At 45.2% G+C, this 17,528-nt stretch overlaps 1 protein-coding gene across 2 annotated transcripts; it reads left to right on the top strand.

Moving 5' to 3' along the window:
- The first annotated feature begins 2,425 nt into the window (after positions 1-2,425).
- Positions 2,426-12,019, top strand: LOC115406911 (plasma alpha-L-fucosidase-like). Of its 2 annotated transcripts, none has more exons than XM_030117181.1 (7): positions 2,426-2,681; positions 8,445-8,632; positions 8,747-9,086; positions 9,299-9,509; positions 10,054-10,244; positions 10,375-10,480; positions 11,068-12,019. In XM_030117181.1, the coding sequence occupies exons 1-7, from the start codon at positions 2,482-2,484 to the stop codon at positions 11,203-11,205; spliced, it is 1,374 nt and encodes a 457-aa protein (XP_029973041.1). In that variant the 5' UTR covers positions 2,426-2,481; the 3' UTR covers positions 11,206-12,019. The 2 variants fall into 2 exon arrangements, with proteins under 2 accessions (XP_029973041.1, XP_029973042.1); XM_030117182.1 differs by lacking the exon at positions 2,426-2,681 and adding an exon at positions 4,021-4,180.
- The last annotated feature ends 5,509 nt before the right edge of the window (positions 12,020-17,528 follow it).

The raw sequence follows: 17,528 nt of genomic DNA, 5'->3' as shown, positions 1-17,528 counted from the left end.
ATGAACACTGAAACTGGAGCCATTACAGTCAGAATGGTCTTACCATTGTTGCTGTTGTACAGCATGGGTTTATTTATTGTTTGCATGTTTTTAATCACGTAAACAGTCAACAAATCAATAAATTCTCTGTTTTCTCTCACTCCTTTGGCGTATTAGTTGCGTGCGAAAGGAGTTTAACTCCTTCTCTACAATCTCATTGTACACTGTGTAAATTCGGAGGGATGAGGAGAGCAATACAGGGCGACCCCTGCTGGTCATTTTTTTAACTACTTTCATTTAGTTGGGAGTCGAAAAAATGCAGTTTAGCGTCGAACAATGAGAACCAAAGACCAGCAAAGCACAGAGTGAGCTTCTTCGTGTAACACTAATACAACTTTTATGAGTTATTTACAGTCCTGACAGCAGGCTGGAGCAGCAGGCAGACATCTGCCGCTGTGTTAAGAACAGCTTTACTTTGAGAGCGGCGTAAGCCCCGCCCACCTGTCAAACGGGAAATGAGTGGAAAATCCATTTTGTCAGTCAGGACGGGAAAACGAGTTGAATTTGGCCCGTTTATTGGAATGTGATTATGTCAATTTAACAGAAAATCAAACTGACAAAAGGTACCTCGTTCCTTCAGGATGGTGACATTGTTTTCCCACCAGCACACCTCAAAGAGCAGTGTTCGATGCGGCTATTATTATACAATACAGCCATTGTAATGAGAAGCTTGGACGCTGTTGTATGTATTGCATGATATTTATTCCAACAGTGATAAAATTTTTTTTAAAGAAATCACATTTATTACAGCCCCGGAGGGAGGAAGTGAATAAAACCCGTTGAAAGGGTGTCCGCCCGTATGCGACGCTCCTCAGAAACAGCGAACGCACCCGTATACAAACAGGGATAATCTGATTGGTCAGAGCGAGCCGGCTTTCTATTGGTTGACAGCGTTGGTACACGAAAAATCCGAGAGCAGAGCAGAAATCCGTGAGCACAAGTTCCGTGAGAGCAAGAGGAGGAGTTTGAGTGCGAGCGCACAAAATCTGCGCGAGCAGCGTCGTAACCGAGCGCGAGGACACAGTTTGAGCGCGCGCAGGGAAAATTTGAGCGCGAGAGCATCGTAAGCAAGCGCGAGGACACAGTTTGAGCACGCGCAGAGCAAATTTGAGCGCGAGAGCAGAGTTCTGAGAGACAATATCATGAAATCCGAGAATGAAATCGATCAATGCTGCTCTCAAATCAATTTAAAATGCTCTTGAATTTTGATAGGGATTTCATTCCATAATATTAGATCGGAGTTTGGGTCTGAATGGAGGAAATCCAGTTCATCCAGGAGCGACAGGATGAACCATCACTTTCTGCACAGCTGAGTTTAGGAGCTCTGGCTTTTCTGTTTCACTGTCGTATATAGTGAATATATTTCACAGACATATATTCATCCAGCTCTGACAGCTGCGGGGGGATTTTTTTTAATCAGCGGCACCTTGGTGAGACGGAGCTGTTCACCCAATCAGAGAGCTTTATTTCGAGGGTGTGGACAGCTCTACTCAGAGCTGATCGGCGCCTCTCGGAGCGCACCACACACTACAGGATTTGCGATCGGAAATATTGAACATGTTCATTATCTCCGATCTCCCCTTCCGACGCCTCCCGAGAGGCTCCGACCGGAAAAAATCTCTCGGAACACACCGCACACTACACGAAGATCGGACCCGAACTCATTTGCATACTCCCGACAATCGGACCCTGTCGGCCTCGATCGGGAGGAGAAGATCGGGGCAAAATTCGGCCCGATTATCCTGTAGTGTGTGGAGGCCCTTAGCGGCAAGACGTGGTGATCTGTTCAATGATGCGATGCATCGTTTTTTCAGTAAAAGAGAAGAACTGAACGATCGTTAGTTAAACTGTATCACCAGTAGTTCCTGGACTCAAAAGACCAGATTCCTTGCGGATCGCTGTGTTAGCAGCGGTGTGCTAGCAGCGGTGAGCTAGCAGCGGTGCGGGTGGAGCAGCCTTTCCTGTCACCAGCAGCCTCATCTTCAGAGGATAACTCCGACGCATTACTGACTTCATCTGCTTCGCTGCCCTCGGCTCCACGTTCAGCTCCATCTCTGTTTACTTCTCAGACAACTTACAGGCGGATGTTCAGCAGGAAAAAGTCGACTGTGATTGGCTGTGGTCACGCACATTTCTGCCATGTCTGATCGAGTAAATGTGCCCACAGCTGATCACCGTGATCGACGGGAAATTAATCGTGATCACCAATCACGATCATATAATCGCCCAGGCCTAGTTGACAGTAAGAACTCACAACGAATCAGAGGGGACCGAAAGAGGAAGCTGCGTTTCCTTGTTTTGGTTGTCTTGTCACATGACTTTTTTTACATCTCCACCTCATCTTGTCACCTGTTTGTTTCCACTTCAGTGCATGCCTCTTCATGTGACAACCATCTCGTTTAACCGGATTATTTTCCACACACAGACTGATTCAGATCTGAAATGGGGTCGCGGAAGGTAATTGCCGCACTTTCACCGCTGCTTCTTTTGATGATCTTCGGCGTCTGCGAAGGAAAATATGAACCCAACTGGGAATCAATCGACTCCAGACCGCTGCCCGAGTGGTACGATCAGGCCAAGTTTGGCATCTTCATACACTGGGGAGTGTTTTCCGTCCCGAGCTTTGGCAGCGAGTGGTTCTGGTGAGCACTTCCTCTTTCATATGATCAGCAAATCACTAAATCAATCGCATCCTGATCGCATCGTAACCGAGACAAACTTTGAAAAGACACATTAATATCAGTCGGGTGTGTAGTGTTTTGGTAACTGACAAGTTATTCTGTGTCCTCCCTATCATTGTTATACTCTTTCACTATTTCAGATTTATTTGTGAATATAGGCAACAATTTATCACATTAGTGTTTGGTCATTATGGATTTATCCAAATCTATGTTGTGCCCCTTCATTTGTTAGTTACTCTGTAATCATTTAGAATATCTGCGCGATCGGTATGTATCTCCTTAGTTATGTTGAGTTGCCCTGTGGTCAGGTAACCAGAAGGGGAATCTTCAGTGTATATGTCACACCTAGTTTTGAAAGATACTCAGTGTCTCAAAGTGTTAAAATTATTCTTTTATTATTATTTGGAGAAAATTATTCATTTCTTAAGTGTACTGTTTCAAATTTTACTTATGGTTAATATATCACTTTTTCAGGTTTTATTACACTTTAAGTGACCAGCTAATTATTAAAGATCATACAAGTTAGGAATCTGAACAAAAATCTGATAAACACATTCACTTGTTTATGAATCTGAAATCTCAGTAACGTTCACACACATAAAAGTGGTCAAAGTGAAATAGATCTGTTGGAATTCGTTTCTTTTAAACTTAATCTTTAAAGCTCGTCTCCGGAGTTTTGAAAGAGAGAGGGTTTTTTTTAATCCAACGTCTGGAGGTTCCGCCTTCCCTCTGCTTTCATGAGCGACCAAGTCACGCCCCTTTAATTGTGCACGCTATTATCCGTCAGGTGAAAACGAGAGCCTCCGAGTCCTACAGCATCCTTCATGTTTAGCTGTTTACGGTGGATGTTCAGCAGACAGTGGTTATATCCGAGGTAAGCGGAGCGGCTGCTGCATAGCTAACTCACCTCTGCCTGGGCGAGTGCACGTGCTCTCTGGCTGCGCGCACACTTTGATTGACGGCACGACAAGGCAGAAGCTTGAACTCTTTTGGTTGACGCTGACCGGCGTTTTTTCGGATAACATGGGGGTCTATGAGACGAAGGTGGGGCTCATAAATAAATTTTTATATTGCTTTATGCTAATATTATATTGTAGTATCGAACCAGACTGACACATTTAAGCTCTGTTGAAAAATGATACATACGTTGGAAACGAACGGGAACTCCGGACACAAGCTTTAAGTTCAAACAAATTATGAAGTACCGTATATTATAGTTACTAGATGTAACTACAGTTCTATGAGTGTGTGCGTGCCCACCTACGGACTGCTCTCTTGGTACTCTCCTTTGGCACCAGCCAGACACTGAGACAGCTCAAAAAAGTTGCCGTGCCAATCATGCCCGTGCGTTGGTGCATGCCCCGCCCCGCTCCAACAGGATATAATCCGGCGGTCCCGTCAGCTCTCTCTTCTTCAGATCGGCCCAGGAGAACACGGAAGCAGTCCAGCTGGGCTAGCAGGTAAGTGGGCATGCACACACTTGTAGAACTGTAGTTACGTCTAGTAACTATAATATCTACTTCGTGTGGTGCTTAGCCCACCTACGGGCTTCGCTATTGGTGTCCTACCAAGCTGGAGGCTGTAGGGATAAATGTACTCCCAGCTGGATCAGCTGACGAGATTGGCATGGAACAGGAAGCAGGCAGGCTGTACACCCAGTACAACCACACCAAACCCACAAGATACTGTCGTCAAGCATCCTCGCACCGAGGCGCTGACCGCACACGTGTCCAATAAAGAACAATGAAATACGGTCAATGGAACATGCACACAATGGTCAGGACTCCCAGAGTCACACAGGTAGGTGGGCAAGAACCTCGCCGCAGTCTGAAGTCCCCCAGGGAAAACAGCAGCTGGCCAGGTCAAAAAAACCAGTCCACTTAAGCAACAAGCTAGGTTTACACTTGAACGATTCTGTGGCACGCATTGCCACGAATCGAGTCGCAAACTACTTGTACAGTGGTGTGACGTGGCGTGAAGTGTGCGTAAACCCGTCGTGACTGCGTGCTATATTGGGACGAGAATTTTGAAATGTTCAAAATTTTGGTCACAACAAAATATCGCGAACGGGTCGTGAACTATGCACCAACTGTCCGTGAACTCCTCGTGAACGCGTCGGGACAATGCGGGAGGATATGTGCCAGCCACCGGCTCGTACCCGGAAAAGGGCCCCATGCGGGGGATTTTCGACACACTGTCGTTGCAGCATCAAGTGTAGCGCCTTTAATTTGGCATTGAAATTGACTGATGTCAGCCGTCCGTTGGGGCCCCCTTCAGCTCTGGGCCCGAGGCAGCGCCTTTTCTGCTGCTCTTCAACACAGAGCAGCTGCCAGGTATTGGCATCTTCTCTTCTCTGCAACAATGGTGTCTCTGGCATTCAGCATGTTGTCTGTTCCACAGTAAATCCAAAAATGACCCGGGGTTGGGGAAGCCCCCTTTTTTATGACGCGCGTAACCGTGCGCGCAACCACGTGGTGCCAATGCGGGAAGCTCATAAAATATACGCGCAAACTATGCGTGAATGCATCCTGAATGCGTTGTGCCAGTTCGTGACACTGACGGGTGCATTCGTGAACTATTCGTGAATTGGTCGTGAACTGTGCGTGAACTAGTCCTGAACAGTGCGGGAGTATGCAGGTTTGTGACTCCAGATTGGCACGCCTTGCCACGACAACATCGTGGCAAAAAGTCGTGCAAGTGTAAACCTAGCTACAAGACCCCTATCCCCGCTTAAGACCGACATGGCCACAGAATCTGCGCACATATCCACAAGATTGGAGCTCAGGAAAGTAGACGTAGAAGCCCAAGAAGCAGCCTGGCAGATGTCACCCACCGTGACAATGGTGGCGGGCGGTTCTGTGCCTCATAAGCAGCCGTAATAGACCCACCAACTCAGTGGGTAAAGCGCTGGTAGGACAGCGGGGCTCCACACCCCCTGGCTCTGAATCCCTCAAACAACTGGTCCATCGTGTGGAAGCTAGCTGTACATTCAACGTAACAATGCAGAGCCCTGACCGGACATAGCAACTTCAACCGTGGATCGTCCACTGATGAACCATGCGAGGTGCAAAGCGCCCTGACCCGTATCATTCTCAAATGAAAATCTGAAGGGATAACCTTGGGATGAAAGGCTGGGTTATGCCAGAGAGGAACCAGACCACCATCCTGGCTGAAGGACATTCAGGAGGGGTGGACCGACAGGGCGCAGAGATCCCCGACCCTTTTGGCAGAAGCCAGAGCCAAAAGGAGGGCAGCCTTGATGGAGAGAAAATAGAAGTCTGCCTGCTCCAAAAGCTCAAAGGGGGCCCCCCCAGACCATCCTACACGATGTGGAGGTCCCACAGGGGAACGACATCTCTAGCGGGAGGCCTAAACCGACACGTCCCACGCAGAAATCGCTTCAATTGAGGGTGGATGCGTGCCAAAAGCACCCGAAGCCATCGTGGCCCATCGTGATGCCCGATGCAAACATCGCAAGGGTGGAAGCAGAGCGACCGCGATCCAGCAAACTCAGAACCTCCAGAAACTCTAGAACCCCGGTGATGGTGCAGGAGCTGGGGTCCACACCCCTCTCTGAGCACCATGACGCAAAGAGGCGCCACTGAGACCTGTAAGACCTGACAGTAGAGGGGGCCCTGGCACTCTGGATAGTGGACACCACGGCCAGAGGGAGATCTAGCACTGCTAGTCTCACCCTCTCCGCATCCAGACCTGGAGTCTCCTGCCCAAGATGGGGTGGGACTGCAGTGCACCCCCCGCTTGGAGTAGGGCATCTGGTTCGTCGGGGATCGGCCAGGGATCCCCAACCGCCAACTGAACCAGGTCCGGGAACCACCTGGCGCTCGGGTTGTCCGGGGCAACCACGAGAATTTGAAGGCCCTGCAACTGCACCCGGTGCAGTAAAGGGGTCAAGAGGCTTGTCGGAGGGAAGGCGTAAAGGAGGCCCGAAGGCCAGACCCCGTGAGACAAGGCATCTACCCTGAAAGGGGGTTCATTTGGCGACCTGAGCGAGAACCAGAGTAGGCACTGTACGTTCTCTGCACTGGCGAAAAGGTCAGCCACAGGATGGCCGGACCTGTGCCACATCCGGGTTATCATTCGGGGCGACAGGCACCACTCTTCGGGAAGTGGGCCTCCCCGAGACATCCTGTCCTCGCTGACATTGAGTGTGCCTGGCACGTGTCACGCTCTGACCTCAGAGAGGACAGGTGGGGATCTGCCCACAGCAGAATCTCCGCTGCCTTGCGATGGAGGGGAGGGGATCTAGTCCCCCCCGTCTTGTCAGGCAGGCCACCACCGTGGTGTTGTCTGACCTGACCAACACATGTCTGCCCCACATCCTGGTCTGGAAATGAAGTAACACCTGCTGCACCGCAGTCATTTCGAACACATTGACGTGAGTGGACGTGGAGTGCGCAAGCGTCTGGCATGGTCTGCTGCGGCTCCCATAGTTCAGGCTGCGGGGGCAGATGTGCACTGCGGAAGTACAAGAGAGCACTGTTTACGCTCTAAAAATGTACTAATTGACCTCATTTCGAATTAATTATGGACGTTACCCGCTCAGGACACTTGGATTACAGTGGACGAGCAGTATGAAGGAAAATAGGCATGTTTTGTGGACTTTATGGACCTTTTTCTTTCGAGCTCTATCGGTCTCTGTTTGTATCTGTCCCTGGAACTCCAGCTGTATTTGAGACATCAAAAAGTGCTCCAGAGTGTTGCTCAGCATGAGGGTGAGTAGAAAATGAGGCCAAATCGTTGTTTGGGTGAAATATTCCTTTAAGGACCCGCAGGTCCAGAATCGGTCTCAATCCTCCCTTTTTCTTGGGAACCAGGAAATAAGCGGAGTAGAAGCCTGAGTGCCCCTCCTCCGTGCTCAACTCCATTAGCGCGCCCCGGCAAAGGAGTGAAGATACTTCCTTCATAAGCGCGGCCGCACCCAAGGGGCAAGTGAGCGGAGGATCCCATTGAAAGGAGGAGGATGACATGAAAATTGCAGGGCGTAGGTAAGTCATCGCTGGTCTCGTCTGTTGCAGAAGCCGATGAAACGGTGCCATTGAAGGCAGCTCGACGCTTGGTTTCTTCGAGTGGGAGGGCAAGGCAAGCTGGGCAGGAATTGAGCTGGCTTTGATGCTGCCAGCCAAGGCAGGTGAAGCAGCGCTCGTGCTAGTCTTGCTCCATCAACGGAGTGCCGCATCCGCGGCAGGTTAATGGTCCGACGCCGGAAGGCGACAGAAATCGGGCCGGCTTGTCCTTCGTCTTTGTCTTGCAATGATCAATCTCAAGACTGAGAAAGAAGAAGGGAGAGCTGACGGGACTGCCGGATTATATCCTCTTGGAGTGGGGCGGAGCGTGCGCCAACGCGCGGGCATGATTGCCGCGGCAACTTTTTTGATCTGTCTCAGTGTCTGGCTGGCGCCAAAGGAGGGTACCAATAGCGAAGCCCGTAAGTGGGCAAAGCACCACACGAAGTCGAAATATATTGATATCGGTTCTCTTTTTAACTACAGCCACCATTTTAATGTTGAACTATTTAGTCTTTTATCTACAATATGCACATTAAAATCGATTTATGAATGAACCTGCATTTTGACTAAAAGGTATTCAACCTCGTGATTCTTTTCATCATTGGTAATTTAGTGTTATCATCTGATCTCATTCTGTCCTTTCTCAGAAAAATGTTAACGATTAAAGCCCTCAGCCTGTTGTTTGTTTCTGTTTCAGGTTTAACTGGCAGCAGCGCAAACTGAAGCCTTATGTTGACTTCATGCAGAAGAATTATCCTCCGGGTTTCCATTATGAAGACTTTGCACCGCAGTTCACCGCTGAGTTCTTCGATGCCAAGGAGTGGACTGAAATCTTTGCCTCATCAGGAGCAAAATACATCGTCCTGACCACGAAACACCATGAAGGTACACACAATGTATAAAAACTCACCTGGTTGGTGTAAAATGCGAGCATCTATCAGTGACACCTGAGACTCTCTGATATCTGAGCTGCACTGTTTCTGTTGCTTTACTTTTCAGGCTTCACTCTCTGGGGCTCGAAAAACTCCTGGAACTGGAATGCAGTGGACATTGGACCCAAGCGAGACTTGGTGGACGAAATGGCGAGCGCCCTGCGGGCGAACAGCGACCTTCGCCTGGGCCTGTACCACTCTCTCTTTGAGTGGTTTAACCCACTCTTTCAAACTGATGCTGCAAACGCTTTCAAGACAAATTACTTCCCCACCGCCAAGACCCTGCCCGAGCTTTACGAGCTCGTCGTTAAGTACAAGCCGGAGGTGCTGTGGTCCGACGGGCCTGGGGGCGCACCGGACACCTACTGGAACAGCACAGCCTTCTTGGCCTGGCTCTATAATGACAGGTGAACATGAAAACGTAGAAGTGAAATGTCATTTTAATTGCTCCCTCCAATTAAAAATTAATAGATATATAAATATATGCACAGCCAACCATAGCAGGGTGCATCTATATGAACATTTGTGTGCAAACGTGTAAATTTGCATGCTCAAGAAACTGAAATGCCATGTCTCAATTATTCCTGCCATGTTGCTTGAAATCTGTTCGTCTTGACAGTCCGGTTCAAGACACGGTGGTGACGAACGACCGCTGGGGTTTGAACACTATCTGCAAACATGGCGGTTATTACACCTGCACCGACCGCTACCAGCCGGGACACCTGCTCAAACACAAGTGGGAAAACTGCATGACCATCGACAAAAAGTCCTGGGGCTACCGACGCAACGCGCCTCTCAGCAACTACCTGACCATCAACACGCTCGTGGCGGTGAGCTGAAACCCTCATCAGATCCCAGATGCCACGTGGAAATGGAAACCTGTATAGGGATATGTCAAATAATCTGCACGTGCTTATTTTGCAACAGGTTTTACCGGTTTTCAAGTTAGTTGTGATGATTCTAATTTGCCATTTCTGATGGATTTTTACAGACATACATACAGACAATGGAAAATTAAGTTGTTGAAGGTAGAAAAACATGACTCAAAAATTGTATTTCTTCTGATATTATTATTTACTTTAAGAGGAGGGATCATCAATCCAATACATTATATAACCCCTTTTACTTATCAGTTTTAGCAAATAGATGTAACTAGTATTTGATTATTTCACAATGGACTTTCCCTATTTTAATTTTGAGTTGTGAAATGTTATACAATTTACCATTATTTTCTTTAAAAAATGCATCAATGGATGCATTTAAATGCCTGCATTTTATAGAAATTATTGTACTTTATTAAGATCCCTGCGAGTTCATAGTAATCATATAGATGTGTGTAAAGCCACCTGAAGCTGGTGTGTTTGTGTGTTTCAGACTCTGGTGGAGACGGTGTCCTGTGGAGGGAACCTGCTGATGAACATCGGCCCGACACATGACGGGCGGATCGTGCCGATCTTCGAGGAGCGTCTGAGGCAGATGGGTCAGTGGCTGCGGGTCAACGGGGACGCCATCTACAACACGACGGCGTGGCGAGCCCAGAAAGAAAGCACGACGCCTCGAGTGTGGTGGGTGATCTGGTGCATCCTCATCATCAATTACTGAATCCATTTATTGAGTCCATTTTTAATATTTTTGGAGGTGCGGTGTGTTATTTCTACAGTAACACTTTTAATTCATGGGTCCAATGTTCAACAGGTACACGTTCAAGCCTCAGGAAAAGTCCGTCTTTGCCATTTTACTTGAGTGGCCGAGTAATGGGACAGTAACACTCCATGAACCGATGACAGAAGGACTGACTCAGGTGAGACGAAAGCTTAGAAAACAACATCTAAGTTCACATTTATATTTTATTACTGCCACTGATGTGATTGTGGTTAAGGGAGTGTTTTAATTTCTTAAACTTCCCACTGCCTGTATGTCTCCAAATGTTTTAATTAATAACCATTTTAAGTACATTTCAGATACTAAATCCTCAGTCTGACATTTCTGCTGTTATCTACCAATAACTGCAGCTAAAATGACACATTTACTAAACAGTGTTGTTGCATTGACATGATCTGTCCTCCTGATTTTCCTTAAGTCATGTGTTCATAATAAAATAACATGTAAAGGTTAGTGCATAATTCAAGCAGGGTGTTTCATAAGACATATAATAAGTAAATTTTACCCCACTCGCTCATTGCAGTTGGAGTCTCAGTGAAACTTGATCACAGCCACAGTCAGAAAAAAAAAAAAAACCCACAACCCTCTTTAATTAAAGGCTCAACAACATCAGCAAAGTGACGAAACCCTGCAGGAATGTTGAGTGTTGCAGAGCGAGACCGACTGGTTGTTCGCAGTGAAGCGCTTCTGCCCCACTCATGTGTTTCTTTTGTTTATCTAAACTAGGTGGAGCTTCTTGGTCACGGGCCTCTGCAGTGGGATCCCGTGGAGCCCGTGGGGCTGCGGGTCTTCCTGCCCCTGCTGTCCGTTGGCCAGATGCCGTGCCAGTGGGCCTGGACGCTGAGGCTGACAGGTGCCACTTGAAGGAAAGCCGCCGCCTTTGAAGAGCAGACGACAGGGCGGCCATCAGAGCCGCCAACGGATGTTTGAATCATGAACAACACAGCTCGAGTCTGTACGAAAAGTCCAAGGACACAGTCGATAACTTGCAGTATGATTGCACAAAGTAATCTTTACAAATATATGTGCAGCGATGCAGCTTTATTGGTGAAGGATTTATGTTGGAGCTCAGGTGAGAGGAGACGCTGTGGAGACCTTGCTGTAGGGGATGTGACATTTGAGACCTCTGTGGTCGATTTATTCAGAATGAAATTGCAGATTTTTGCACTTCTATACTTTCAAGGATGTTTGATTTGCCTCAGTGTTCAAATAAGAGTTTATATTTTGCCTGTGATTGTGAGGAAAACCAGATTAAATCTTGACTTTGAGACCAGTCTTCGATGGAGGTTTCAGTGATTTGCTGAAAGGATTTTGTTAAATGTTTGTGCATCTTTGTACGCTTTGGCAGCTTTTCAGGAGCTGTGAAGGGAAGAAAAGAAGTTTTCTGAGCACATTGGCCTCATCAGGTGTCGGTGAAATGGTTAGCAGAGTAAAGTGATGCAAAGAGGAAATAAATGCTGCAGAGGTTTGTCAGGCATGCTGATTGGTGGGACGATCTGGGTATTTGTTTGAATTTTAATCCTTTTAAAGTCACCTGACAACTGAACTGTCACCTCTTTGTGGTCGGGTTTTAGTTCATATTGTGTCTCTTGCTTTTGCTCTCCTGCTCAGGATGAATTGCATTTTTTCTGGCCTTTTTTACGGGAATAAAATGTTGAAAAATAAATGGAGAAATGGCTTCTTTTGCATTTGTGCTTTTCATTTCATTTTTATCTTCAGTAAGGAAAAGGAGCATATCTGAATTGATTTGAAATGTCCCTGGTTTGAGTTGGGGTTGTTGATGGGTGAATTTTCTACATCTACAGGATTCTTTACTAAACACACACAGTTGTAGGTGCATTTAGAAAAAATGTCTTAAACTGGGAATGGCAATGACGATGAATAAAAGAGAGATAATATTCGTGTAATAGATTTACCAACCCAAATACATGCACAACTTCCTTTACTTTTAATGAAGGGTCTTGTTGTAAAAATAGTAGAAACCATTTGAAAACTATGCTGAGCACTTGTGTTTGAACAGATCATCTTAAAAAAGAAGCTTGTATTAATTTATAGGAATATATACACTGTGTACAAAATAACTTAGAGTGAGAAAGTTGTGGGTTCTCGTCAGTATTACCATTTACAAGTTCTCTGTGCATGTGACGTTTCATTCCTCAGGTACTCCAGTTTCCTCCAACACGCCAAAACCATATATTTGAGGCCAGATAAACCGTCGGTGTTATTTCAGAGTGTGTGGGGTTGTCTGTCTCCTTGTTTCCCCAGTGATGGACTGGTGACCTCTGCAGGGTCACTGAGCTGGGCTCAACCTGAAGATGGATGAGGTGGTCACAAATACGGCAATATGGCAGTAAAAAAAGTTTTCAATACTTACTGGATGTGACTCACACAATTGTCCTCTTAAATCAGTGATATTATTATTAGAGAATACAATATTTAAGAGGTGCAATACTCACCTGAATGTTAATTGCTAATAATTAATTCAACTTGAATTGACTCATATTAATCCATCAAAGTAATTTTTGAGCTGGAAATGTTTAATCTGCTGCTCGTAGAGCCCCATGCCAGGATTCCCAGGAAGGTGAAATCGTTTCTGATCATATCAGGTTGACTCGTGCATCTCTGTCACGTCTGAATCATCCCAGTCATCTGCAGCTCTCTGGCGCCCCCTGCCGCCCACGGCTGGAACTACACCCGAGTCGCCTGGGGACATTTTAAAGCACCCTGACGATGCAAAATTGATCTCCTTGCACCCCCGCTGTGCACAGATGACCCCGTGACGAGCCGCAGCCCCGACGCGTCGCCGTGAGGACCCCCTCCCCGTGCCCCGGACGGTAAGTCCCCCCGCGCACGCCACGCACACGGAGCGCGTCCCCGCCGCTCCACGGAGCCTCTCCTCTCCTCCGCCGACCCGCAGCGGGATGGAGGTGTATTTGTCACCTGAGATGGAGAGTCCGGAGCAGGGCAGGTCTCTGTGTTGTGTCTGCCCGCCGCCGCCGCCGCCGCACGCCTTTAAGGGGGGAGGTCCCTGCTCCGCAAATGTTCCATGACGCGCCGATGGGGGGTCTGCAGGGGGTTTTCACGTCAATGCATTTCCCCCCCAAATTCAGCAGGCAGGCAGGCGGGCAGGCTATCCCCAGCCCGGGTCCCCTGCACAACAGCTGATCGCCCCCCTCCCAAACAAACAAACAAATAAACAAACAAACGGGAACCCGGCGAGGATGCAAATCACGTGCGGACACCTGCAGGGCGGCCAGCCCCACTTTTAATCTATCCACGGTCACTGTTTTGGGGGGAAAAAAATGCAAATCAGCTTAGAAGTGAGATGAAATTATGTTATTATATTATTATTTGTGCATTAAACATTGGGTTTATTGCCATCTGAGCTTATCTTGATCTAATTAATTAATTGTCTCACTCAGGAATGTCACAGGGTTTTCACCCATGTCTGCAATGATCTAGGTTGTACCAGTGTATCATAAAGTGGCTCAAAGTGGGAAAACCAGCAAATCTCTGTCTAAATGAACTGTCATTTTCCTGCTGAATGCCTCAAGGTACTGACTGATTTTGTGACCAGTTCACCATTGATTAATTGATGATTATCTATTCAGTTGTTGTTAATTGTGTTAACTAATCAGTTTTACATGTTTTTTTTTTTTTACAAATACCATGTTCATTTTTCTAATTCAGTTAAAAATCTAATTAATCAGGTGAATTAGTGTTTGAAAAAATTGTCATTGTCATTAAAACTTAACAATGACAACAAGAAAAATCATTTTTACTAAGGCTGTTGCACAAATTAAAAAGGTAAAATCAGCTTTAGTGCAAAATCAAAACAATACAGTTGTTGAGGAGAAGAATTCTGCCTTCTTGTGATCACAACAGATATTAAAATCAATTTTAGGAATATAATTTCTCAGGGTGAGGTTTCAGAACACTTATGTTGCACAACTTCAGCATTTAATGGAGACCTAAAGTGATCAACTTCTATTATTACATTAAGTTGTGCAAAATGAATTGATTGTTTCTTATTAAACACCTTGTTGTGTCAACTTTCTCTCTGAAAATATATTGAGTTTTAAATATGTGTGTTTTAATAAGAAATTTTGCTGTTTTTCAATGACTTCTTCACAAAAATGAGAAAGAAATCAAAAAACATCCTCCTGACCCCCCAATATCTTCCTGCTGTCCACATAGGGGACTTGCCCCACGCACTGGCAACCATTATCCACATCAGCTCAATTTTATTTGTAAATCAATTACACACATAAAAGAAAATAGGTGCTTTATTCGATATTAGAAAAGAGCTATTGTAGAATACAGTGGTGCTAATTGAAAGAGTGTAAAAAGTGTGTGTGAATGAATGAATGAAGCAGTGAATGACCACACGCAGTAGTATTGGACCACAATGCGGTCGACACGGCTCCGGCTTTTCCTCTCGGCTCATTTCTGCCGTCTCGGTGCTGTAATCACTGGCAGTAATTATATATGTAGACAGGAACCGGGAAACTGTTACAGACGTTGGCTTGGTTGCCATGGAAACACACAATCATGTCAGATTATTTTCAGGTACCGCTGTGGTAATGGTATAAGTACGGCTGTTGGAGAGACGGATAGACGAAACCAGTGGATGATGATCATTTAAAAAAGAAAAAAAAAAAAAAATAAAGGAGAAAAGGGGGAAGTGATGCAGGTGGAGTTTTCTGAATGAAGCCGAGCATGAGGCCAGACGTATCAGCTGTTTGTTCAACCTGCAGGGCTCAGTGTCCCCTGTAAGTGATATCTCAGTCAGCTGTATGTCCGCCACTACAGCCAGCAGGGAGGAAAACCTCATTCCTTCCATTCATAAACATTCCCCCACTCTCTCCCCCCACCCCTCCCATCTATTTTAATATCATTAGAAGCCCGCTAGTAGTCAGTTGCATGTGTGGCATTCAATCACATGCAAATTTGTGGCAGATTTGAGCTGGTCAGCAGGGCTGCGGTGTAGCTTTAGATAGTGGAAATGCCAAGCAGTGTGGAACATCCTGGGGGACAGACCATTATATTTATAGAGACGGGCGACTTGACCTTCACTGCACATTGAGTATCAGCCATTTTAGCAGCGCTCCTCTAGATACTGAATACAGCATAATGGATCTCGGCTGCAGTGCAGTTAGTTAGCTTCAACTTCATCTTTGGCTTGTTAGAGGCGATATCTAATAATAGCTCGCTGCAATTCCATACTGTGTGGAGGGACTCTGTCAACACACAGACTGCATTCACAGCTTGGCCTGCAAACGGGCCAGTTGCTGTTTTCAGACGGAAACGCACTGTGAAATTACTGGGGGTGTTTTTTTTTGCTTTTGTTTTTTTTTTGCACAGGAAATAAGAAAGCTCAAGTATGGATATTGAACTCAGAGATGAAGTTCAGCTGGAAGTGGTTACATAAGCTTAAAAGCTTTTGTTGTGCTTCATGCAGGCTTTACATTAAGAGAAGGGGGCCTCTGTCGAGTGCGTCTCGGCCGCAGTGAGCACAGCTGGTGCAAACCCCAAAGCCAAGGACTCCTATTCATAGAGAGCCCCAGTTGTTCTCACCCAAAGGCAGCAGGGTGAAACCGAGGAGGATGGTCAAAGGCAGCCAAGTATTTATAGTTGTGTAAATTATATTGTGTTGAAAGGCCAAAGTTTCACACAAAGCACTCATAAATCAGCTTCAGATCAGCAGAAAGACCGCTTTTATTGTGAGGAAAAGAAAAGCCATTTAGGAAGATGATACATTTTATCAGATGCTTTTATTCTGGAGTGATCGGGGAAGACTTTGGAGGAACATGCAAACTCCACAGAAAAAGGCCTCAAGTGGACCGTACAGGAGACATGAAATCACTACACCACCGCATGGCTGCAGAAAACTTGTCACATTATTATGATGAAATAGTGATCATTTTCAAATCATACATCTCTATTGATTTCATGCACAATTTCCATTAATATTCTAACCTTCTGTTGTGCATTTTGTCACTGATTTAATCTTTCAACACAAAAGAATCCTGGTTAGTTTTTCTTTAAGATCGTGTGAAAATTCATTGTTTGTCTAAGTGATTTAACAGTTAATGATTATTGTTTTCCACCTCTGTGTCAAGTTCCCAAATAAGTTGTGACAATAATTTAAAAAAAAGAAAAAGATACAGTGACTTAGAAGTAACGCAAAGTAATTCTTTGTTCCTATCAAAACAAAAGCAGTCGATTATATGTGAATAAAGTAAAAACGTGAATAAAGTAAAACAATAAATATAACATTTAACTTGTTTACTTATATGAGAAATGTGTAAGGTCCAAGCAAGTGATAGAAATGATTAAAATTCTATACATCAAAAATGTATTGGGGTGGAAACAAATGTGTTCAGACAATATTATCAGCATCAGTAGCCTCTTAATGAGTCAGTAAAGTGTCGACACATCAGGTAACGGCCATGATCACTAGAAAAATAAAAATATTAAATGTAGCTGCTACAGATTTTAATGACTTACGACTTTTAACAAAAAAAACAGTTTTTGACATACTACATCTGTGATATCAATAATGATTTATAATATAGAAATGTCTTTTTATTTTCATTCTGAGCAAAAAATCCATCTTCATTCATATAGTTAACATTTCTCTCTCTCTCTGTAGTTGTACTTAATATGGTCCAATATTGAAATTGAAGTTAATGCTTCTGTGCAGCACATCTCACATCGACCTGAGATGACCTTTACCTCATTTTCTCATGAGAGTACTAACAAACTCTACTATGGAAAACTGTATTACAATAAAGACTACAAACAGTGACTGACTATGGCTGCATGATAACAGGTTAATATGCAATAAGTTAACATGACAAATAAGTATATGGTAATTTATTTTTTCTACTAAGTGCTTTTTTCTTTTGATACTACTTTGCATGCGTGACTGGGCCGTGTTTCTTTGCTTACTTTTGTGTTTTTCCATGCCATATGTGTTTTTACAATTTGCACCACTGACCATGACCAGTTTTTTGACTTGGGTAATCCTGGTAAATTTTCTTTGATTTTTGTGTTTTTGACCTCTGCCCTTTGGCCACCGAGGCTATAAAATAAAATAAAAAAGTCATCAATTTAATAGACTTTTAAAAATTACCAAATTGCACACTTCTTATGAATTATTGATGACCAATTGCACCTTTTTT

The sequence above is a fragment of the Salarias fasciatus genome, chromosome 19 (genome assembly GCF_902148845.1).
Source record: "Salarias fasciatus chromosome 19, fSalaFa1.1, whole genome shotgun sequence".
In the NCBI taxonomy this organism is placed as follows: domain Eukaryota; kingdom Metazoa; phylum Chordata; class Actinopteri; order Blenniiformes; family Blenniidae; genus Salarias; species Salarias fasciatus.
Note: the sequence above shows the minus strand (reverse complement) of the source record. Positions and strands in the feature narration are given on the sequence as shown.

Coding starts and splice junctions, on each gene's coding strand:
- LOC115406911 (XM_030117181.1), top strand. CDS start 2,482: ATGGGGTCGCGGAAGGTAATTGCCGCACTTTCACCGCTGCTTCTTTTG. Junction 8,633..8,746: donor GACCACGAAACACCATGAAG/GTACACACAATG, acceptor TTTACTTTTCAG/GCTTCACTCTCTGGGGCTCG. Junction 10,245..10,374: donor AGCACGACGCCTCGAGTGTG/GTGGGTGATCTG, acceptor AATGTTCAACAG/GTACACGTTCAAGCCTCAGG.